Below are 24,701 nucleotides of genomic sequence, written 5' to 3'. Positions count from 1 at the left end.
CAGTTTGTGACACCTGGTTGATGAGTTGTGAAGGATGATGAAACAAACACTTCACTCAATGTTTGTCTTCTAAACTGGATGTAATTTGGGCAGCCGATAGTTTTTCTTAATCTATCCCAGCTGCAAATAGGAACACAACAAATAAATAACTTTACCCACTTGGATCCTTATCATTCAAGATTGTGAAAAGATTCTCTACTCAGAGAATACTGGAGATTTTAGATGAGAGAGATGTAAGATGATGAAGGGGAAGAGTTTTCAGAACTCGAGGCCTTTTGTCTTCACTGTACAGGACAAAGAAGACAGGGAGGGAGGGAGAAGTGAGGAGAATAACACACAGGAAATGGTCTTGGGCAGACTCAAACCAGGCCCTGGAGTCACGACTCTAACCTTCAGTACATGGGTGACCTGCTCAGCCAGGTAAGCTACAGCAGTCAGCAGTGTGTGAGTTAATTTGAAGACAATGATGACTATAAGTCAGGTAAAAAAAAAATACTATCATCAACCAACAAGGGGAAAACAGTGAGCTTGAATGACCAAGCTTTGACCAAGGGTGGCTCACTCCTCGGTCTTCTTGCCCAAGGAGTGAACCACCCTGCATGGCTATCAATGTGGTGCAACCAAGGCCATCATACAGTACAGGCCATCCAAGCTGATTTTAACTTTTCGTCCCAGACACCTTAGAAATCATCTAGATTAGGATATGTTGGCTGTTCTAGATCCAATCACAACAAACAGAGAGCTGCTGTGTGTCCAAGGTGAACAGGAAGAATATATACATGCATAAAGTCAATAAAGTCAGAAGGTTTGCTTTAGACTGTGCTGCAGTTTATCATCAAAGACAAACAGGCACCATGCTGCCAATAAATGGCATCAAGTCTGACTTTTTTTGTTCTTTTGTTTTTTTAAATCAAGATTAAATTTTATAGCAACCACAGCAGAGATGACCAGGGAAGGTGTGCTTGAGGGGATATAGCTACAACAGCTGGTTTCAGACTGAAGATGAACTGAGGTGCTGCACCCAAGTCTGCAGGTTCAGGGAGGGACAAACATCTGCTGCAACCAGATTGGAGTGAGAGGAGAGAGCAGGCCAACAACAACAAAGAAACAACAAACACACTGTGGAAGACCGAAGCAGAGTTTAGTTTAAAGTGGAACTAAGGATGTTTCTCTGGCTGCCAGGATTCACTGAGTAATTCAAATGCTTTCTTTAATGCAGGACCCACCATGCATGTAAAAGCAAGTGTTTCACCAACATTTGTGACTAAAAATAGACCTGCAGTAGAAATGTATCTAGGAGCATGCATGTGAATATAAAGTATCACAACATCAGGCACATGCAGCCTAAGTGTTTAAACAAAGACTGATAACATAACAGCAGCAGTGATGATCAGAGTTTATGGTGAATCCAGCGTCTCGAGTTCTGGAGGCATCAAAGAGGTCACAGTTGTATTGGAGAAATCCCAAATCCCAGTTGGATGTTAAAAGTAAAGACATGAGTACAAATGTACTCACAGAGCTTTGTTGGAGGCTTTGACCACTGGCAGCATTCTCAGAAGAGCCTCCTCTGAAGCAGAGTATTTCTTCAGGTCAAACACATCCAGATCTTCTTCTGATGACAGTAAGATGAAGACCAGAGCTGACCACTGAGCAGGAGACAGTTCATCTGTGGAGAGACTTCCTGATCTCAGGGACTGTTGGATCTCCTCCACTAGAGAACGATCATTCAGTTCATTCAGACAGTGGATCAGATTGATGCTTTTCTCTGCAGACAGATTCTCACTGAGCTTCTCCTTGATGTACTGGACTGTTTCCTGATTGGTCTGTGAGCCACTTCCTGTCTGTCTCAGCAGACCTTCTAGGAGACTCTGATTGGTCTGCAGTGAAAGACCCAGGAGGAAGCGGAGGAACAAGTCCAGGTGTCCATTTGGACTCTGTAAGGCCTTGTCCACAGCACTCTGGTGGAGAGATTTTAAATTCTTTTTCTTTTTAAATAATTTAAACCATAATTTTGCTCGTTGTTGTTCCATCAGATTGAGTCCAGAGTTGATGAAGGTCAGATGGACATGAAGAGCAGCCAGAAACTCCTGAACACTCAGATGAACAAAGAAGAACACCTTCTTCTGGTACAGTTTTCTCTCCTCTTTAAAGATCTGTGTGAACACTCCTGAGTACACTGAGGCTGCTCTGATATCGATGCCACACTCTGTCAGGTCTGATTCATAGAAGATCAGGTTTCCTTTCTGCAGCTGATCAAAAGCCAGTTTTCCCAGAGACTCCATCATCTTCCTGCTCTCTGGACTCCAGTGTGGATCTGTCTCAGATCCTCCATCATACTTGACCTTCTTCACTTTGGCCTGAACCACCAGGAAGTGGATGTACATCTCAGTCAGGGTGTTGGGCAGCTGTCCTCCCTCTCTGGTTTCCAGCACATCCTCCAGAACTGTAGCAGTGATCCAGCAGAAGACTGGGATGTGACACATGATGTGGAGGCTTCGTGATGTCTTGATGTGGGAGATGATCCTGCTGGCCTGCTCCTCATCTCTGAATCTCTTCCTGAAGTACTCCTCCTTCTGTGGGTCAGTGAACCCTCTGACCTCTGTCACCATGCCAACACAGTCAGGAGGGATCTGATTGGCTGCTGCAGGTCGTGTGGTTATCCAGAGGCGAGCAGAGGGAAGCAGTTTCCCCCTGATGAGGTTTATCAGCAGCACATCCACTGAGGTGGACTTTCTAGGGTCAGTTAGGATTGTAGTTTTGTGGAAGTCCAGAGGAAGTCGACACTCATCCAGACCATCAAAGATGAACACAACCTGGAAGTCTTCAAAGCTGCAGATTCCTGCTTCTTTGGTTTCAGTAAAGAAGTGATGAACAAGTCCCACCAAGCTGAACTTTTCCTCTTTCAGCACATTCAGCTCTCTGAAAGTGAATGGAAATATGAACTGGATGTCCTGGTTGGCTTTGTCTTCGGCCCAGTCCAGGCTGTATTTCTGTGTTAAGACTGTTTTCCCAATGCCAGCCACTCCTTTTGTCAGCACTATTCTGATCAGGTATTGTCTTTTGGGTGTGTCTTTAAAGATGTCTTCTTGTCTGATGGTTGTTTCTGGTCTGTCTGGTTTCCTGGATGCTGTTTCAATCTGTCTGACCTCATGTTCATCATTGACCTCTGCAGTCCCTCCCTCTGTGATGTAGAGCTCTGTGTAGATCTGATTCAGAAGGGTTGGGTTTCCTGCTTTAGCGATGCCCTCAAACACACACTGGAACTTCTTCTTCAAGACAGACTTAAGTTTAGGCTGACACTTCTGAAGAGCATCTGAATCAAAAAAAGGGAAAAAGAAGGAAAAGTACAAATCTGGTCTGAAGGAGCTATCTGACATACTTTGCCCTTTGTTGAGCCTATCATACATTTTAGTTTTTAATATACTCATTCTACCAGAAATCAAAAAGGGGCTTCAGGAATTCCTAAATGTATTTCCTGAAAACAGCCACATTAAATGTTTTGAACCTACACATCTGCATTGCTTTGCAGCTTTTCATATGTACCTGATGCCAACATGTGCAGGCTAAACAGGTTTCTGCTTTCTGTGCCTCTTCTCCAAACTTTGTAACCAAAAATAACAACATTGACGTGTCATAATGTTCCCCACTGCTATGTTATTTAAAGAAGCATCTGAGAGAGATTCATTAATTCTTGTCATATATTACAATGTTTCACTTTCACAGCTCAACAAACTGCAAGGTGACCATTTTTATTCATGGTATATGATGCATGACCTCACCTTGTTGAGCAGATGGATCAGAGAATAAACGCAGCTGAGAGAAAAGAGAAGGATCTTTGATCTGAAGATGCTTGATTGTTATCTTGCATGCTTTGTCTCCTTTTTTCCTCACTGTGTCGATCAAGCTGCGTGCCTTATCTGCTCTGGCTAGGTTCTTCTCCAGTATCGATTCTTTCTCCAACTCATTTAAGACAGTGTCACATACGAGGGCCTCAAGCAGCTGTGTGAGGATTTCTGTTGTTACCCTCCAGACAAAGGCTGACCGCACCCTGGCAAGCTCCTCCTCTACAGAAACAAGAAAGAGACATAAACATGGTTCTCAGTCGACATCATGTGAAAAATATTCTAACTTTGTTGAATTAAGACTTCATCATCTCATCAACAAATACTGAATTTTAGGATGTGTGGGGTTAAAATTATACCAGCTTAAAATGAAACTGAAGAAAATACTGAAACTGAAAAATAATATTGTAACCGATACACAGATGATCTGTATTGCTATACAGACGGGCAGGTATACAGGTATACTATGAACAAATATACATATATAAAGATGAAGCACTGTGAGGTAAACAGATCTACAGAGTGCTATGAAAACATCTACAGTAGTGGAAGCGTAGCTCTCTGAACAGACTATAACAGTGTACACACTATAACAGAGACTACACCATGTCAGTGTCCTAAAACTACAGCAGTAACCAACGTGGTGAATGTTGATAATGAAAGGATCATGGTCACTGGGAGGAGGAGTGTAGAAGGGTTAGGTGAGTGTGGATGGAAAGGCTCAGCGGGGACTGAGTTCAGTAGGGTGACAGCTGTGGGGAAGAAGCTGTTCCTAAACCTGCTGGTTTTAGTCTGAAGGCTCCTGTAGCGCCTCCTGGAGGGGAGGAGGAGCTGGAAGAGTTTATTGGCAGTATGAGAGGAGTCCGAGAATGATGCATACTCGGCGTAGACATCTCTTCTTGCGGACATCCTCAATGCCAGGAAGTGGAATCCCTGTGATGTGTTGGGCGCTGCAGTGCCTTGCGGTCAGCAGCAGAGCAGTTCCCACACCAGACTGTGACACAGTTGGTCAGGATGCTCTCTATCACACAGCGGTGGAAGTTGATTCTTCTTCAGTATCCTAAAGAAAAAGAGGCCCTGATGGGCCTTCTTGACCAGGCTGGAGGTGTTAGTTGACCAGGACAGATTCTCAGAGATGTGGATCCCCAAGAACTTGAAGCTGGAGACCCGTCCAAGGATGGAGTTGGATGCATACTAAGGTCTGCAGTCATAGAGGAACGGGCTCAGCACACAGCCCTGTGGAGTGCCAGTGTGAGTGTGACAGTGGTAGAGCTGTTATGGCCTGACCTAACATGCTGAGGTCTGTTGGTCAGAAAGTCCATGAGCCATGATCCAGGTACAGATGGAGTTGTTGAGTCCAAGATCCACACGTTTGGTGATCAGCTTGGAGGGAAGAACTGTACTGAATGCTGAGCTGAAGTCAACTAACAGTATTTTTGCATGAGTACTCTTGTTGTCCAGGTGTGAGAGTACACAGTGAAGAGCTGTGGATACAGCATCCTCTGTACTCCATTGATTTGATAGACAAATTGGTGAGGATCCAGTGTGGGGGGCAAGCATGCCCTGTAATGCATCAGGGCCAGCAGCTTTTTGAGCTTTGCTTTGTGTAATGTTATAAATACTTGGATAATCCTCAGAGTCTCTGGACTTTTACTTAGAGATATTATATTCAGTCCTGTGGATAGTTATATATTTAAAAATATATGATCCTCTCTGGTTACTCTGGTATAAATGACTCTGAATCACTTTATGGTAAATAACACACTATTGGCAAAAATAAAAAACTGTGAAAGAATTCCAGATGACAAGTCTGTAGTTCGACATACAAGTGACGACCTTTGACCTTCATCAGTTTTTATTTAATTGTGTCAGAGAAACTCAAACGTGCTCTTCATGCAGCTGAGTACATTCAGTGTTTAAAACGGAAGCTGTGCAGGTCTGAGATCAGCAGCTTTGTGAAACACCAAGCTGAGGTCCTGTTAATGCTGATATATAGTGACACAGTTACATTTCAATTTAATTCAATTTTATTTATATAGCGCCAAATCACAACAACAGTCACCTGAAGGTGCTTTATATTGTACAGTAGATCGTACAATAACAGATACAGAGAAAAACCCAACATTCATATGATACAGGGGTGATTAATCCTTTTGACTTTGTTTTTATCCATAAAACAGCTGCAGCTTTCACTACAGCACATGTGGTGCTTTAACCTTTGTACTGTTTGCATCAGTTCATTCTGCAGTTAACATGTGAACATGTTGGATGATCTGTCTGCTGTCACTGGGTGGTGCTGAGGTCTGAATCAGCTCCTGTAATCACAAAGAGAACAGAACCATCACAAACTGAAATATAAAGTTTATCTCAAATCTGAAATAGAGCTGATCCTTCTGTCCTCACACACCCAGGATCTGAAGTTCTTCTCTTACATTTCTTTAGTTCTTCAGCTCTGCTCACATACGAGCTGTTTATTTCTTAAAGCCGTATATACCAACAGATTTTCCAATATAATGTTAACCTTTGAGTTGTTGGTGCTTTGTGAATGTGAATCTGCATACATGAGCAGACGGAGCAGGTTTCAGTCCTGGTTCAGTCTGCTGCTGCACCGTGGTCACCAACATACAGAGGTATCATAACAAATATTAATGCTTTTTTCCCTCTCAAAGGATGTAAGCTGTACTGCACATGTAACTTTGTGAACTTACCTCAATAAGAATGATTCAGACTGTTTTATTTAACCTGAATATTTGAAACAAACTTAGTAAAAACAATACACAGAGTCAGTGCTAAAAATGTAATCCGAGGAAAAATGAAACACACATTTTAACTTAAGCTGCCAAGCAGAAGTATTTGGTTTGAGTACATAAATATTAGGCTTTGCTATTTAATCTGTAATTAATGATTAATGAGGGGTTACTGAAGTGCAAGCCTTTTTTTAAATATGTGTTAATATCCTTACAGATGTGGCAAAAGAGTGAAAACATGCTGCTGTTTGCACATATTGAATAATCAGCTCTGCACAGGAGCTGCAGCAGAGTGCAGCCTGTTGCTCTTACAGTGTAATACTCATAATAAAAGTACAGTAACTGTGGTTAGTTACTGACTGAGCAGCCCGGTGCGTTTCTGTTCATTTCGTTCACCTGCACGGGTTAGCTAAACAAACTTTACAAAACAAGTTTTGCCGATAGCCGAGTGCCCATCTTAGCTAGCTAGCTAAGGATGTTAGCTACAGATTAGCTTACAAACACCTTTCACTTACCAAAAATATTGTGGCGGCTCTCAGGTCCTTCTGTCAGGCAGACACTGAAGAACACCTGAGTCTGTCAGTTTGAAACAGTCGTTAAACGCTGGACCTCCTCTCAGCGTCCCCGCTCTATGTGCCGTTCAGAGATACGCAAGTTTCTTCATGACTGCGGCTGCTGCAGATATTAGGTCGTCCATGATTTCTACAGTCACTGGTCAGCAATATAATGTGCGCAAACATATGTGGCTCATATATGTGGCTCTGAAGCCCCGCCCCTCAAGCGCACCCTCAGATGCCGAAGCAGTGCCAACTAATTGAAGCTGAAAAAATAACTGTACGTGGAAAAAACGATGTAAGTGTGAAAACCACATGAACAGTGAGTTTTTTCTTTAAATTTCTATATTTATGTTTTTTCACTATCATTTCACTTTCAATACATTTGTTTCAGTTTCAATATTTCTTCAGTTTCATTTTAAGGTGGCATCGTTTTAACCTCATATGTGGGTTCAAAGTACAAAAAAGTCCAGTTGTTTCTCTGCCAAACTCCTTAGACTGGAAGTTCTCATGTTATATTAATGTCCCACAGAAAGATTAAGGCAAAGATTAGGACAGGTTACAACTCGTGAATTTTATGTACTTGTCACAGTTACAAAAAAAGAATCTGCCTGAAGTCTATACATCCATACGTCTCATCATACAAAGCACTGATCTCCTACCTGCTGATGGAGCTGCTTTGGCTGGCTGTTCTTTAGGTTCTTCCATCATCTTTCTATAAAAACACGAGAAGATGATTTTACCAAAAGAAACAGTGAACACAGTCTGGGTGTCACATCATATGAATTTGTGTCATGGTTTAGTGTACGGGCCACACACACTGAAACTGATCTGTGTGAAAGAACACATCGACGACATGTGAATGTAGTGATAACCTCGTCATAATAGAGGTTTTTACTTTTTCACATATTTGTTCAGTATAATGATTAAATAATCTGACAATACAAACCTAAAATACTTTGTTCCCTGTCTGCGACTTTGTGCGTCTCTGCTGTTAGTGCTTAAAGGAAGTTTTAAACTTAAAATCCTTCCCCACGTATGTGACTGTGGTCTCTGGGGCCATTATCCTGAAACACTGGGGCTCAGCCCTGAAAGCTTTGCTATCTTCACCTGATAACAGCAGCTGTTTAAAGTTATTGAGTTTGACAGGGAAGTGAATGTAAATGTGAGACACTGTGTGCTCACAGCTAAAGGCTGCAGTCAGCTGTGTCAGAGCGTCCAATGATCCTTTAATAAACACTCAGAGCTCCATGTTGATGAAGCTGTCATGTGTGAGCTTGTGAGGCTCGTTTAAACTGGCTCTGCTCTGTCAGATGCTCACCTCTTCTTCACTGTCTCATCAATCTGCTGCACTCTTCATCTCCTCCTCTCTCTCTCTGCTGTCCTGTTTGAAAAAACAAACAAATCAGCGTTAGCCAATCAAACTCTGTGCAGATGCTGCAGCTACAGCTGATATGTGTGAAGCTGATATGATGAGAACAGCTCAGGGATAAACCTGCAGGTCTGACAGCAGCTGTGTCAGCGTTTACACTGCAACCTGCCTTTGGTGGCTTTAAGGCAGCAACTGTGGCGTTCACTAGTAGAACTGACACACAAAACAAAACAACGACTACACTACACTAGTCAACACACTAACTTGAGACTCCAAACACGGGAAATGTCAGAAATTTCTCATGTCTCAAAACTGTCTCTTTCTCGCTCTCTCACTCCTAAAACCTCCGCCTCTTCCCAAACAACCAAATGCCACATTTTGACATATCATTTTTTGATTGGTCGACGTGGTACATTTTTCCACCAATAGGGAAGGAGTGTTTTTTCTTTTTCTTTTTTCACTCACAAGAAAAGCTTGTTTGCTAGCACTCTCCTTAGAAAACGCCGTTTTAACCGTTTCTTCCCGGAGGAAACGCCACTGTTGTATTCAGAAAAAACATCAGTTTTACGTGGCCTATCAACACAATTTAAAAACTGGTACATAGTTTGATGTACCAGGATGTAACAATCAATAACATGAACTTCAGTCTTCCTGGTGTTTCTTAAATGAAGACTCTCTCAGTGGCACAGGAGCTGTGATGAAAGAAAGGGAAGAAGTTTCTCCAAACCTCTGGACGCAGGAAACACAGCTTGGTCCTGATGGTCTCCCTCACTAGTTTCTCTCCAGGGTGAATGTAGCTGTTGATATAATATGGACTCTATTATTAAATGAAAAGAACAAATTAGACTACACTACTGAAACGTTCTGCTGATGTTTTTAAAGTCTCCATGTTACCAGGCTGTAGAGGGCTCTGAAGATTTAAACAGTTTTAGATCCATTACACTCTTATGTTAAAATCTCAAAGGACAGCATTATATTTTTGATATTAACAGTAACTCTGGGCCTCTGTGGAGTGTGCAGCTGATCTCATCGCTGTCTAAAAATGGATAAAAAAAAAAACATAAGTGTTGAAGACTATTAAGAGTAGCAGGTGTGTAGCATCGCTAACTAGCTAGCAACAAGCCTCCAACACAGTGCGTATGCTAGCGGCTAATCTAACTAACGAATTAACAACAGAGTGATTTTAGAACTATACGATGATAAGCTGTGTGTAGTGATGTGTCCTGTGTGTCGAAGCGTCGAATCGTGTGTCGGGTAATCTCGGGGGCGTTTTTGTGAAGCGCGTATCGAGGCTTGCCTTGATTACGTATGCAGTGACGTTCGAGGCCTCGCGGGCAGTCCGTACCACGTGACTGATTCAGGGACTGGTTCACCGGTTCGCGCCAGATTCGAAATAAAATGGGCAGCAAAATACAGCTGATTCCCCATCACACCGTGTTGTGGAATTGGATTACGTACGTGCTACATAGTTACTTGATCATTTCTTCTTCGATGGAACCAGCAAGGAAGAGATGTTTTTTTTTTATTTTTTCTCTCCTAATAAAGTATGCGTATAAAGTATCCTAATATTAATATTAAGTATCCTAATAAAGCATCCGTCGGCGGGTGCGTGCTTCGTGTTTACGCCTTTTTTGCACTGATTCTGAAGCTGCAGGTTTTATTTCTCTTCAAACAATATTGACCGAACCAGCAGAAAAAGAAGATCCAAACTACGCTTCACATAAACATCGTCATGAATTTCCTCTGACTTTTGCCATTTTGCTTTCACCAGGATAAAATCACACTTCATGCACAGCTCTCTCTCTCTCTCTCTCTCTCTCTCTCTCTCACACACACACACACACACGCACACACACACAATATGCTTCAAGAACAGTTTCCCGTCTAAAAATCTGTTTTCTGCATTATTCGCTTGTTTGTTATGCATAAGACCTCTGTTGTTTGTCAGCCGCTGTTCTTTCCCATTTAAAAACTTCCGAAAAGAAAACCTAATTTCTGCCGTTCAATATGCTACTAAAATAATTGAAACTTTTTAACATTATGCAAAATTGCAAAACGCTAAGGTGTGTCTCTAATAAAACCTCTATTTGCTCTGTTTCAATTCAGCAGCATCAGGTAATGTTCATTTGTTGATTGATGGTTTTCTTTCGGTTTTGATCTACTGCTGAATATTTTTATAGAATCGTTTTTCTGTTTTAGCCTCAGCTATGTTGACACAAAGGCATCTGCTGTGATGCTTACACATTAGATAAAGTCTCGAAAGTGTCAGCTTTCTTTTTATGGTTATACAAATATGCAAATGTACAGATCTATGATCTGAATTATACTATTGACAGACTGTCTGAGGCTGACAGTTACACAATCATACCAAAACGCTGTCCTGATACTTTCCACTTTCTCTTTTGTATCACACATACTGAGACAATATTCGGGATAAATAACGAAGAAAACAATTTATTTATTCAGTTTAGAGGTTTACACATCATTATAATCACAGAGCCCGCTTCACTTGAATTGTCCACTTGATGGCGCAGTAGAGCAAATGAATCATCACAATGCTTCGAACCATGAGTCGACCAATTGGGTGGAAAGCTTCATCTCACCATCACTAGCTGTGTGTCTTTTTTATAACAGTGACATGGTTGTATTTACCTTAATTAGACGAGTTCTCAGACGCGGTAAACCAGCAAAAAGCCAGAGGGAGAGAGAGAGAAAGAGAGCCAGGGACAACAACGTCACATTAGAAAGGTATAGTAATCATCCACAACTATTTTCGGTTGCAGATGATAAAGGATTCAGAAAGTGCGGATTCATGCGGGCCCATATGACAGAGAATGTGCATCTTCTTTTTGTTTTCATATTTAATTTATATTTAATTAAGATAAGATAAAACTTTATTAATCCCTTGGGTGGGTTCCTCTGGGAAATTCGGTTTCCAAAAGCACAGCACCGACAGAAGTTACAGTTACACAATTGTGTTGTGGTTTGCAGTGTTTTGTGTTGTTTTCACTTTCAATTTGTAAAAGGAAAAAGCTGAAAATTTAAATAGTTAAAGTTGAAATGTGAATAGTTGATTTTTGTATAGAGACAAAGCACATACAAACGTAAAAACACGTACAAACTCCGAAGCACATAAAAACTCAAAACACGTACAAAAGACAACAGAAGTGCTCCAGGATGCTGGGCGCAATGTTGAGCTTTTGTTATCTTGTGGCTACACAATCCAGCAAGTACCAACGACTGGATTTGGTGTGTGGTAGTAACAGGTAGATGAACTTTTTTTTTTTAATTATTTGAATGTATATGAGTGACTGTGTATAAATACACAAAGAATACACACATGCTTTCAATTGTGTAATTTAAGTGATCTAGTAGCTCTGCTTTGGAAGTTCAGTTCATGCTAGAAATGTGTTTTGGAGTTTGCACGTGTTTTGTCTCTAGGGGCCACCGCATATATTTATATATAAACATATAAATAAAACCACTTTTTTTTACGATAGTAATTCCTTTTGTGCATAATTTTATATTATTGTTAATAATAAATTAATTAACGCAGCAAAACAACCTGAAGATTGTAAATGGCCTGTATTTATATAGCGCTTTACTAGTCCCTAAGGACCCCAAAGCACTTTACATATCCAGTCATCCACCCATTCACACACACATTCACACACTGGTGATGGCAAGCTACATTGTAGCCACAGCCACCCTGGGGCGCACTGACAGAGGTGAGGCTGCCGGACACTGGCGCCACCGGGCCCTCTGACCACCACCAGTAGGCAACGGGTGAAGTGTCTTGCCCAAGGACACAACGACGGAGACTGTCCAAGCTGGGGCTCGAACCGGCTACCTTCCGATTACAAGGCGAACTCCAAACTCTTGAGCCACGATCACGATCGAAGAGCCGGTTCGGAGCCAAAAGAGCCGGCTCTTTTTAGTGAGCCGAACCGAAAGAGCCGGATCTCTAAAAAGAGCCGGAAATCCCATCACTAGTAGAAAGTGTAGGGGGCGTGTTTGCGGTCACATCCAGCGGGTGTGTGGGCGGGAGCGTTACACAGTCGCTCCACCTCAAGTCACTACTGCGCAGACTCTGGCTCCAAATTTGCAAAATGGCAGCCTCCAGAAGCGGAATATTTTGGCTTCATTTTTGCACAATGGGAGGAGGCGGGGTCGCGTCATACATCTTTTATACAGTCATTGGTTTCTACACTGGTTAGCAGGCAGCCGTCTGCTGGAGGAAACAGTCTGAGTCACATGACTCTCTGTGGTGGAAATGTCACTTCCTGTTGGAGCGGAGCCAACTCTTTGTGATGCAGTTTTTATAAAATCAGACGTTCACATGTTTAATCTGTGTCTAAACTCCACCTGTGATAAATAATCTATCAAACCAGCTGTGACCTCTCTGTGAGTCTGTGGGTATAAAGACTCAGAGTCTCTCCATCGAGCTCAGGCCACAGTCAGAGAGTCAGTGAGGGGAGAGCAGGGGCTCTTCTCCACCTCCTCCACAGACTGATGGAGGCAGGAAAAACTGCCTTCAGTCATCAGGAAGTAACAATGACTCGGAGTTCAGCTGCTGACCATCAGCTAACTCTGCTCCTGCTCTCATTCAGACTCTGATCACAGACTAACAGGTCATGGCGGACACACTCGGCCTCGTTGGTCCAGCTGTGAGTCCGTTACCGTGAACTATGGAGCGGCAGATTTGTGCTGGAACTAAGCTGCACACAGCTGATGTTAGCCAGGAAACATTACACACTGTTAACATTACCTCAACACGGAGCTTCACACGGAGACGATCAGCATCAGTCAGAGACACAAAGTTCAGGAAGTGAAAGTAAACTTTGAACAGGAAGGAAACAGCCAGAGAGCCGTTTGACAAACACTCTGTGACAGCTGCTGTTAGAACAGATGTTACCATCATGTTAACAGATCCTGCAGCATCACGTGGCACAAACAGCAGTGTGCACATTTACACATGTGGAACAGGAAGGTCATTAATACCTGTCTCTGTGAACACCTGTCTGAACAGGAGCCGCACTCATGAAGCTCCAAGTAAGACTGAGTTTAAGACAGAAACTTAAAGACCAAATATTCAACTTCCTGATCCAGGATACAAAGAGGATCAGCAGAGTTGAGGTGTTGGAGGATTGGATGTTCCAAACACAGCTGCAGTCAGAAAAACAGATGCAGAGACAGACGAACATCATGTGCTGAAGATCAAACTCTGTACAGACACAGGAAACAGCAGCACCGACTGTGATGCTCTCAATGACCACGTTCCTGTTAAACACAGTTAGCAAAAGAAAATGAAAAAGAGAGAAAAGCTTAAATAAATTGCTGATTCTTACAAATTTACTTTAATAAGCCCCACGCTCCCGTACTGGGGGCAAAAGACATGTGTGGTATCCACAGAAATCTCTGCTAAAGTCTGATAGAAAACATTTCTACAACCACCAAACACACGAAACAAGCAATGATTAAAAGAGTAGTTACATAAATGCCCAAAAGTCCATAAACAAACAAAACCAAACAGACTTCATGTAACCGGCTAAAGAAAGGCTAGTTAGCTCCCAGAGCTATCACCGATTCCAAACACCAAGTTTCACCGCACTCCGACTAAAACTCACTGAAATAGTTCCAAAAGAAGACCACAAAAACACACAGCGGCGCAAATGTGCTAAACAGATTTCCTCCTTTTTGCCAGTACCTGATAGCATCGTGATTATCAGCAGCTACCACGGCTGCATCAGAGCCACATCCATCAACAACTGCCATTATAGAGACTGAAAATGTGACGTCAGTCCAGGGTAAAAGCGCAAAGGATTCTGGGAACGAGTGGCAAGCGGTACTAGTGCAAGCAGGCTTTCACATGAAAACAGTCACACAGCGATAAAAAGACACACAAAGAATGGCAAGAAGCTGCTGTATTATTAACTGCAATAGTCGCATGACAGCCACAGGAAGCCGACGGGTAAAGAGATCGGTTTTTATCGGATTGCGTCGTGGAAGAGAAATTGTTTAATCCATGTTTCCAAAGTAACAAAGAGCTGACAGATGGCCTGGTTTACATCTGTAATGCCAAAAAAATCCACCAGAAGGCGCTGTGAATGTAAACGGTTGGCTCTTATTATACCTCTCCCAAACAGGAAGTCAGAAACAAAAAAAAACATCCAACATATTTTCAGTGTTTTTGATTAAACTAAGATAGGAAGATATAATTTTTGATATATGATAGTGTTAGAGGACTTACTAAACAGATGTATGTCACCTGACAGCATTAAAAAAGTGAAATTAAATATTTAATTTTTTTTTTAAAAAGTGGTCAGCCGAACAGTTGATTTGTCCCTTCATGGTGCTAATGCTAACATAACCTAAATGTTATTAATGTTGATTATTTGCTATAAAATCTTTGTTTATCCATTGCTGTTGATAAATCAAATTAAGTGTTAATTTGATTAACATGATCCAGCTCTCCAAGACCACAGAATAAATGCTACACCCTAAGACCCCAATGACCAAAACCACAAGCAGATGTGCTTGATTTGCACTGTTTTTTTTTTCTCTTTTTTTAAAAAAACAAAAATGATTTTGCACAGTAGCATTCAATCAGAAGTGGCCTGAATGTGAGTATTTTGTGCTGTATCACATTTTTCACATTTGCAGATGAAAAAACTATGTATTTTGTTGTTTGATATTATACTGTCCTTTGATGGAATGAAAACAGCAATGTTCACCGGCATGCTGCTAGAAATAAACTGTATCCAATGCCCTGGATAGGTTTTGTTATTCATTTAATTTTAATTCGGCACTTTATTTAATTTTTTTCAACTGTATTATCTAATGTACTTGTATTTGCATGACACTCAACCGTTTGGTACAGATCAATATTTTAAAAACTACAGGGTCTATTGAAAAAAAATGATTGTGGTTATTACTCACCCAACTCAATAAGAAATGCAAAAAAGAAAATTACATTGCTTTTTTTCTTGGTGAGGACCTCAAAGGGCTAAGAAACCTGGCCTTGATCACAACGTTTTAGCTAATTATAGGCCTATTTCCAAGCTGCCTTTAGTTTCCAAGGTTTTAGAGAAAATTGTTTTTAGTCAACTGAAAGATGACTAGATGATAACGGCATCCTTGAGGTTTTTCAGTCAGGTTTTAAAACCCTTCCTAGCAATGAATCTGCATTATTAAGGGTTTTTAATGACATCCTTCTGGCATGTGATTCTGGTAACCATGTTGTTCTTGTCTTGCTTGACCTAACTGCTGCTTTTGACACCGAAGACCACAATACTCTAATTCCTCAATTAAGTGATGTGATGGGTATTGGTGGCCAGTGTTGGGGAGTAACAGAATACATGTACCGCCGTTACGTATTTAAAATACAAAATATGAGTAACTGTATTCCGTTACAGTTACCGTTTAAAAAGGTGGTATTCAGAATACAGTTACTTTGTTGAAATAAATGGATTACACTGCGATACTTTCCTGTTTCATTTTGTCGCGGGTCAGGACTGTTTGGGTTTTGTTTGACAGCTACGTTCTGTTGTTCCAGGCGGCAGCGTTACGGTTGCCATGGTTACAGGGTGACGCTGAGAGAGCGCCTTTTTGTTGTTGCTGTTGTTGTTGTTGTGCTAAGCTAACAGGCAGAATGCTACAGGTATAGCTCTAAAGAATGTAGCATCATGGGCAGTGTAGTCCGTGCTGCAGGGAGAATGGACTGCCATACACGTTATGTGTCTGTGAGCGCGAGGAGGGAGAAAAAGGAAAAGTACGAGTTGTCATTGAGCAAAAACGGGAGCTGGAAGCATGTAAATATAATAATAACCACTTCAGCCAAGAAGAGTGCCTGATGAGCCCAGCTGTAAGTAAGCTATTAAGACTCGACTGTACACCGTGTTCGTGTTTTCCTCCGAAACAATAAGTTCCGTTGGAGCAGCCTTTCAACGCCTCTCTCTGTCTCTCGCAAGAAAAGTTGACCCAGACAACAGAGTAAAGCTAGTTTTCAGCTACGAGCCGACACGAACCCGACGTATTAGCCAGAGGTCCCTTTACTACGGTTTGGAGCCGCAGACCTTCAGTAATATTAATAAATCACAGCAATAGTACATTCATGTGTTAGGAGGTGGTGGGTAGGTGTATTGTTGTTGTTTGGGTTTTGTTTTCCTTTTTGGCATAGGTAGGCGAGGCGGGGCTTGATGGCATTCCGGCACACCTGCGGCACATCGGACGTCATCAGTGAGCGGTTTTATAGAGCCGAGTCACGGACGTCTGGTGTCGGAGTATTGTTGCTGTCACAAGTGGTAACGTGTTAGTGCAAGCTGAATCTGCTGATTCCACGCTGTGGAGCTGCATGTTTTAAGGATCCACTTTTTGCCTGCTTCTCTTTTGTTTTAGCCTGTTCCGCTGCCTGCTCGCCTGCCTCGTTTTTGGTGTTGGCTACTGTGGATCCGCGACGGAGAGCTACGTTCCATCAGGCTGTGATCACTTTGCAGCTGTAGTTTGTGTTTCAAGTAAGCTCTCCAACTCTCCCCGTCCACTTTTGTTTAACTTTCGGCTATCAACGGTACTCCGTAAACTCTGTTTTGTTCCTCGTTGTCAGGTAGCTCCGGTGCGTCATCTGCATACCTCGGCTTCGTCTCATCTCTTCGGTGTTACTCTCCTGGCACATTTTTATCTGTCACTGTATATAGCCCCCTTCCTTGTAAATATTCCCTATTCTGGTATATAAACTTGCATCACAACTATCCTGTGCCCGTGTGTGTTTCTGCCACTTAATCCATCTGTGTAAGATTACCTAACATCATGTAGTTGTAAACAGCATGATAATATGTTAAGTAATCAAAAGTATTCAGAATACGTTACTCTCATCGAGTAACGTAATGGAATACGTTACAGAATACATTTTGGGGCATGTATTCTGTAATCTGTAATGGAATACATTTTAAAACTAACCTTCCCAAAACTGTTGGTGGCACTGCACTCAATTGGTTAGGTTTATTTGTCAGAACTTTCTCTGTCAGCCTTCTCGGTTCCAAATCATCTTCTGCTCCTCTGTCATGCGGCGTCCCACAGGGTTCAATTTTAGGGCCACTGCTCGTTTTACTGTATTTATTGCCTCTGGGTTCCATCTTTAGAAGGCATGGGATCTCATTTCATTGTTATGCCGATGACTGCCAAATTCATTTGCCACTGAAGCAGAAGGGTGTCATCTGCATAAAACCTCTCATGACATGCCTAGATGACATTAAAGCTTGGTTGGCTCTAAACTTTTTAAATTTTAATAAAAAGAAAACAAGTTGTTGGTGTTTGGACCCACTGGTCCCTGTGAGTCCTCTGTAGATTTGGGACTCCTGGAAGTTTATTTTAAACCTGTTGTTACTGATCTTGGTTTTAAGTTGGACGTGATTTGAAATTGGAGAACCAAATCAGAGCAGTGGTGAAGTCCAGTTTTCATCATTTAAGGCGACTGGCAAATCTTTTCTTTCACAGCAGCACCTTGAAACAGTGATCCATGCTTATATTTCTTCCCACCTGGACTACTGTAACGCACTTTATGTGGGGGTCAGTCAGTCATTGCTCTCACGTCTGCAGCTGGTTCAAAATGCTGCTGCACGACTCCTAACAGGAACTTGTAAAAGAGAGCATATAACCCCCGTGCTGGCCTACCTGCACTGGCTGCCTGTGTCTTTTAGAGTTCATTTTAAAATTCGTGCCGTTTGTCTTTAAATGCTTTCACAGTCTTGCCCCGCTGTAGCTCTCTGAGCTTCTTCATCTCCACACACCGTGTCAGTCTCAGGTCAGCTGACCAGCTGCTCCTGGAGGTACCGAGATCCAGGCGGATTTTATTTTTTCTTTATTTTATTTGGCTTTTATTTATACCTTATGTAATTTTATTGGGGGGGGGTTGGATTTCACAAGGAAGTCAAACAAAATGCAGTAATTTGCAAAACATGCTGCTAAACACAGCAGTACTACAAATTATTCCACCTGCTGAAAAGTGGATCTAATGTGGGCGGACTCACACTTAGCAAATAAACTTGTGATGTGAGAATGTAATCAAACTGTTGATCAGAGGCAAAGTAATTTAAAGTTTATGATGCTATCATCTAATGTTAGCTGACATGATGTTAGCTTGTAAACTTATGTTGTTGTCTGGGTCTCATGTCTGATCTGATGATAATAACTGTGACAACACAGAGATTAAATAAAGGACGTTGGTGGGACTTCTTATGTTAGAACTATAACTTCAGTTAAGGAGTGAGACGTAAGGTGACAAGGAGAATGAAGAGAATGAGAAAGAAGTAACTGGGAAGAGAAAATGAAAACAAAAATTTGAAATGATCAAATTTGTGTTAACAGATGATGGTGATTTTAAAAATTCAAGTAATTTAAAGGTTTTATCCTATTTGTTGTTGTTTTTTTCATATTCTTCTATTTGCAAGAGGTTATTAATAAAACAGGTTCTCTTTCTGGTTTCTCTTTTTGGACGCACTCTCTACAGCTTATCACATCCAAAATGGCGGATGTCAAGTACAAAACCTCGACAGAAACAATCAGCAAGAATTTTAGCATCAGTCCAAAATAAAACTGTCCAACTACAGAGTTTTAAAATCCAACTAAACTATGAACAGAGATCTTTTACAAATAGGCTATTGATGAGATGACAGTGGTAACAAAAACGTACACATCCGCGCACACAGACAAAATGGCGGGAGAGCGTTTAACGGTCGACCTCATGAGTCCGTTACCGTGAACTATGGAGCGGCAGATTTGTGCTGGAACTGAGCTGCACACAGCTGATGTTAGCCAGGAAACATTACACACTGCTAACGTTACCTTCACACGGAGCTCCACACGGAGACGATCAGCGTCAGGCACAAACACCAAGTTCAGAAAAGAGGAACTTTGAGCAGGAAGGAAAGAGTCAGAGCGGCGTTTGAGGACACGTTTACAACCACGAACATCAGAATCTGTCTGTGCTGCATTCAAGTGCAAGTTGGAAACTCACTAATCTCTGTCATGTTGTGCAAAGATGATTTATTTCTGCTGGTTTTCCTGTTTGAAACACAAACATGTGTCAGCACTTTGTTGTTCTTCACCCTGCAGCATTTGAATATTTCAGGAGTAAACTGATCATAAATTCATGAAGTCATGACTGAAAGTGTAGACTGAGAGTGGATCACATGATGTTTGAGGTGTGTCATGTGACATGTTCAGTATTGTCACACATGTCTAGATTGTCCCTGATATCATAGCTGCTCAAACACTGATGATTATATTTGAAGAATTATTCCTGATGGCAGCAAAGTTTGAATGGAGCTCTCTGTCTGTGCTGATTTGTCGCCCTCTGGAGGTCAAAGCACAAACTGCATGATGTCACTGTAACCACCACAGTGACAGGAAGTGTTTTTAAATGATGAAATATGTCAGTGATGCTGATAGTGTGTTCATCACAGACGTTCAGGCTTCATGTTGACATGAATCAAAGTTAATGTCATTATGGACCAAGGACAGTACTCTGGGTCTCCTGCAGAACAACTCGAGCTGTGATACCTGAATGAAGAGCCTCTGCTGCTTTAAAGAAGGAGGCTCGAGGCAGAGGTGAGGTGCAGACCAACCAGCTTTTATTCAGCAACTTTAACAGAAGGATCAGAAAAATAAAACTATACAGCACAGTGATGCTGACTGAAGCCACAGCATTAAACTAAACAAGCATCGGATCATCTTTAACAACATCTAATAAATAATGACAACTATTTACTCCTGTATTTCCTACAATAAAGCCTGTTCAGATATTTGTTGCTGATGGAAATATAAAAGGCTCCCAGGAACCAAAGGACAAAAACAGAGGCAACAGTCACAGCTGCAAAGGATCCCCTAACACATAAACTGGTTCGAAGATATTTTCTAGCTCTGCAGAGGAGCTTGATTGCACGGACAGTAAAAAGTGGATTCAATATCAGCAGCGAGCGCTGAGTGATATAACGGTGCTGCGAGCAGCAGTGCAAAGGCTCACACAGAGACAGCAGCTACACTGTGTGTGGATGTGATCCACAGTCACAGCTGTGGGTTTCAGTCAGTGTGTCTCTAACTTCATGGTCACATTTCAAAGCTTATTGGAGCCAGAAGATGTTCAAGTAAAAGATTTATTGCTGTACTCGTCTACCAGGATAACAGGAGGTTCATAAAGCTGTGTAATACTTCAGCTTTCCATCATGGAGTAGTAGTTGTGTCCCTTTGTGTTTATTAGTGTGTTCACACGTCTACTTTAACTTCACTCTGTAATGAAAGGATTCAAATCACTGATAAATACATACATGCTGACTCTGAGTCTCAGTGAAGGAGGAAAGGATGGATGAAGGCAGCCTAGTGTGGGTCATGTGTGTCCAGCAGTCATCCAGGGCCTGGATCCATCTGTAACAGGAAGACAAAGTCCAGCCTGTAATCATCCTATCAGGCACAGCGTTTCCATCCAGCATCCTGACGACGCTAACAACCCGTCAAACGTCTCCTCTGGTCCACAGAAGTCACACTTCCTGTGTCATGTTTACCTTTTTAAGTGTGCTATTCAAGCCTGTGTGACCAACTCTGACTCTCCAGATTCCATCCTGGTCTCTGCTGCAGCTTCTTCTACACGACTGTTTTCTGTATAATAATATCTGCCTTTCCCGTCTCTGTCCCAGTGTGCCTGCCACTCGTCCTTCATCTTTACCTTCATTATACTCTTCACCTCACTTTCACTGTATTTTATAGTCAAACCTGCACGACTTCTTCTTGCTGCACCTTTTTAAACTTATCGTCCTGTTCATTGCATCAACACCGATATTCACAGGGAGCCATAAGAAATCCACTTCTATCCCTCTGTGTTTGATTCTATACAGTAAATGAAGTATATCAAAAACAATATGTTGCCTAGAGTCTGAAGACATATCACCTGTGCTCACTAGCACGCTGCTAGAGTCCCAGCAAACCACATACCTCCATATTAGTGCGTCCTCCACCCAGTTCAAGCCAGTAACATCACTACCAGCTCCCAGTATAAACTGCCACATCATCTGTAATTCTTTTACTCATCACCAAACTTATTTGTGGGAGAACAAATGCAGCAGCCGTTCTTTTATCTGACAGTGTTGACTCATCAGTAAATATCCTCACATGACCTGAGGACTTTCCCACTATATGAACCTGCTTTTAGTCGCCCCTCCTCCCTCGCCACAAGCTTCCTTTACAACATAACTTATAAAAAACAACTTTATTGACAATCAGCAATAACAATTACAGACAGTCTAGAAGAAGAATCACATGATCAAGGAGCAGAAGTTTATGGTTTTAATAGCTTTTACATTTTGGGAAAGTTTTAAAAACATTGTTTGGTTTTCTTTCTAAAGCGTTGAAAGGACGGCTTTGCATCAGAAAAGTAAGATCAGCAAATGAATCCATTAAAGTTCTTTTGCCTTGTTTGCAAAAGAAGCCAAACAACATTTGTGTTACAAAGAGAGACTTCAGAACAGATCAAAGATCACAAACATCAGGCACTGATGGAAACAGCCAAACACAGAAACAGAGGCACCAGCAGGTGAAGGAGGCCTGTTGTAGAAATGACTCTGAGTGCTCAGGTAGAAACGCATGAAGAACCAGTGCGTCTAATATTTGGAAACCAATCTGTGTTTGAGCGTCCTGGATGAAACACAGATCATGTTGCAGAGCGAGGACGTCGTCTTTCCTCCCGAGTGTGTAACTACAGGACGTGTGCAGAAGGTTTAATCGTCCTCCTGACAGTTACTGATGAACGAGTCCTTCAGGGAGGCTCCAGGATCACTGTGGCTTTTACCAGCTGCTGCTAAACTGAGAGGTGTTGCTGCTTCATGTGTGAAGATGTTTGCATGGCTTTAACAGTGCAGACGTTCCTCATGTGCACCCATTTCATATGTTTTATTGTGATGTTTAGTAACATCTGCTTCCCTCCTTCAGGCAGACGATAAAGTGAGCTCAGCCTTACACATGTGGAGAGAACGTTTGACCGACAGTCCTGGGACGACTGCAGAACAATGGTTTGTTTTTAATGATAAAGTTTCATAATGGAAATAAATGCTGAGCCTGTTTCATGATGTTGGCCCTGCAGCATCAGGCAGGATTAATACTGTAACAAACGTGTGTCACAGTTATAATGACTTTAAATGAAGACTTGGGTTGGATGGAGATGTCAGCTGGATTTGTGCTGACTGTCACTTTAAATGTTTTCAGTTCAGCTTCTAAATCTACTTTTGTTTTTATGTTTTTTGAGCTGAGCACATGCTCTAAACCTGCTGCTCCATGATTGGTGCAGAAGCTTTAAGCTACTATTAACAAATAATAACCATGGACTTAGTTGTTACTACAATAACTTATCATTGAGCAACTTTTAATTTTACTTGTAAAACTATGCAAGTAGAATTGAATGGGGCACAGTGAGCTGAGCACAGGCCCACTCTGTGACACTCAGAGGTTTGTGGATATCATACTGAGAGTATTGGACACAGTGCAGCCAGCTTGCAGCCACTTTCCCACCACTTTAGCACAATGTTTACATGAGACTCAGCCACACTAATGTTCCTGGGCAGACATGTGGTGCAGCATGGCTGATGGCACTGTACCTGCAGCTGTCATGGACAAGAACCACTCAATACCTCACCCAAGCCAAGCCTGTGCTGATGTTGTGATCTGAGACCGAGACACTAACCCAGGATCATGATATGATGTTGTGAGAGTTTCACTAAGAATTAGCTCTGATTACAAGATTTCAATCTATCGTAACTCTAATTTGTATTTACTTCAGTTTGTTCATCTTGGAGCTGTGTGCAGCTGAGGACAGTCTTATTATTACCAGGTGAGGATATGTAACAGCCACAGTCTGTAGAGATGATGTCACCATGGAGTGGTGATGTCACTGGAGCTGCCAATATGTGCTCCAGCCAAAGCTACACCAGAGGGTTGTGCTGTGTAACAGGTTGGTGCAGGTGGTGTTATCTACATTTGAACATTAGGCAACAGTCTCATGAAGACACTTTCTATTGTTCACTAAAGACCAACAATAACAGAGACAAAGGGAGAGCAGCAGAACTAGTGCTAACAATTAGCACTGCTAGCCTGCCCACCAACACCAGCTAATGTTCTAAAAACGATGATCAATGATTTTGCTGTAACGGCTCCAGCTGTCTGTGTCAGGGACACGTTGGAGATGAAGTGAGTGATCCAGTGACAAAGGTTTGGAAAGCTGCAGTCAGCTGAGACTAAAGGAGTCACCTGACCGAGAGACCAAATGTTTCACTGAGAACGTCCAGATGAACAGAATCAACCTTTGGGATAATCTGTTCCACACATCCATGTTTCACTTACTGCATTATATTTCCTCATTGCTGTGCACACAGGCCTGTGGCTTATAACCAACTCCAAGTTCAGACTCAGAGGCTGCTGAAGCTGTTTTCTGGAACAGAGACGTGTTGGATATAAAAGCAACTCTTCTTTATGTGTCAGCACTGAGGAAAGGAGCAGCTTCGTTTCTAAGTGTATGAAGGACTGTAGCAGTGTGTGTGTGAGCTTTATTTCACAGACAGAACCATGTCAAAAACACAACTTCAGGTAAAAACAATACAAAATCAAAGAGTCTGATCAGAAGGATTAAACAGAGGAGTGTGGGACTGTTTTTAACAGACAGCAGGTTAAGCCAGGCTGGAGGAGTAAACTGAGCCTCGGTGTGAGCAGCAGTGTGTTTGACAGGAAGCTGAGATAAACAGTCTGGAGCCCATTTAGTGCTTCATATGAAAGTGTGAGGATTTGAAAGCAAATCTAAAATCAAGCAGGAGTCAGTGTGAGAATGATTTGTGCTTTTCCTCAGTCAGATGCTGGGAGTTTCAGTTCATCCATGTTCAGCGTGCTGTGCTTTGTGTAACAGGAGAATATGACAGTATAAATCAAGTCTTCATGTCACTGAAAGCCTCCACAGTCTGCTATGGAGGTGCATCAGTTTGGATTTACAAGAAGAACATTTCTTAAACCTGCCACAAGATGGCGCTCCAACAGAAGGGATGTCCACAGTGTAACACAGACACACACATACTGTGTGAATGTGTGAGTGAATGGGCTTTCAACACAAGGCTTCTGCTGCAACCAAACGGAGAGAGCATATAACCCCAATTTTAGCCTC

At 42.0% G+C, this 24,701-nt stretch overlaps 1 protein-coding gene across 3 annotated transcripts in view; it reads right to left on the bottom strand.

Moving 5' to 3' along the window:
* The window catches only part of LOC146577017 (protein NLRC3-like), a 543,118-nt gene that overhangs the window by 234,490 nt on the left and 283,927 nt on the right, over positions 1–24,701 (bottom strand). The window contains exons 1-6 of one of the 3 annotated variants that reach the window (XM_085268135.1): positions 19,355–19,519; positions 9,243–9,312; positions 8,465–8,527; positions 7,806–7,858; positions 3,780–4,064; positions 1,516–3,313 (exon numbers count right to left, since the gene is read on the bottom strand). The exons of 1 other annotated variant lie outside the window; for it this stretch is intronic. In XM_085268135.1, coding sequence (XP_085124261.1) covers positions 1,516–3,313; positions 3,780–4,064; positions 7,806–7,854 — 2,132 coding nt within the window. In that variant the 5' untranslated portion in view covers positions 7,855–7,858; positions 8,465–8,527; positions 9,243–9,312; positions 19,355–19,519. Of the gene's footprint in view, positions 1–1,515; positions 3,314–3,779; positions 4,065–7,805; positions 7,859–8,464; positions 8,528–9,242; positions 9,313–19,354; positions 19,520–24,701 lie in introns of those variants that run through there. One more of the 3 variants, XM_085268137.1, reaches the window with a different exon arrangement.

Source organism: Mchenga conophoros, linkage group LG3 (genome assembly GCF_057382185.1).
Source record: "Mchenga conophoros isolate Kocher_MC1m ecotype Shallow Benthic linkage group LG3, M_conophoros_male_GT1.1, whole genome shotgun sequence".
Lineage (NCBI taxonomy): Eukaryota > Metazoa > Chordata > Actinopteri > Cichliformes > Cichlidae > Mchenga > Mchenga conophoros.
This window is presented reverse-complemented; position numbering and strand designations above follow the sequence as displayed.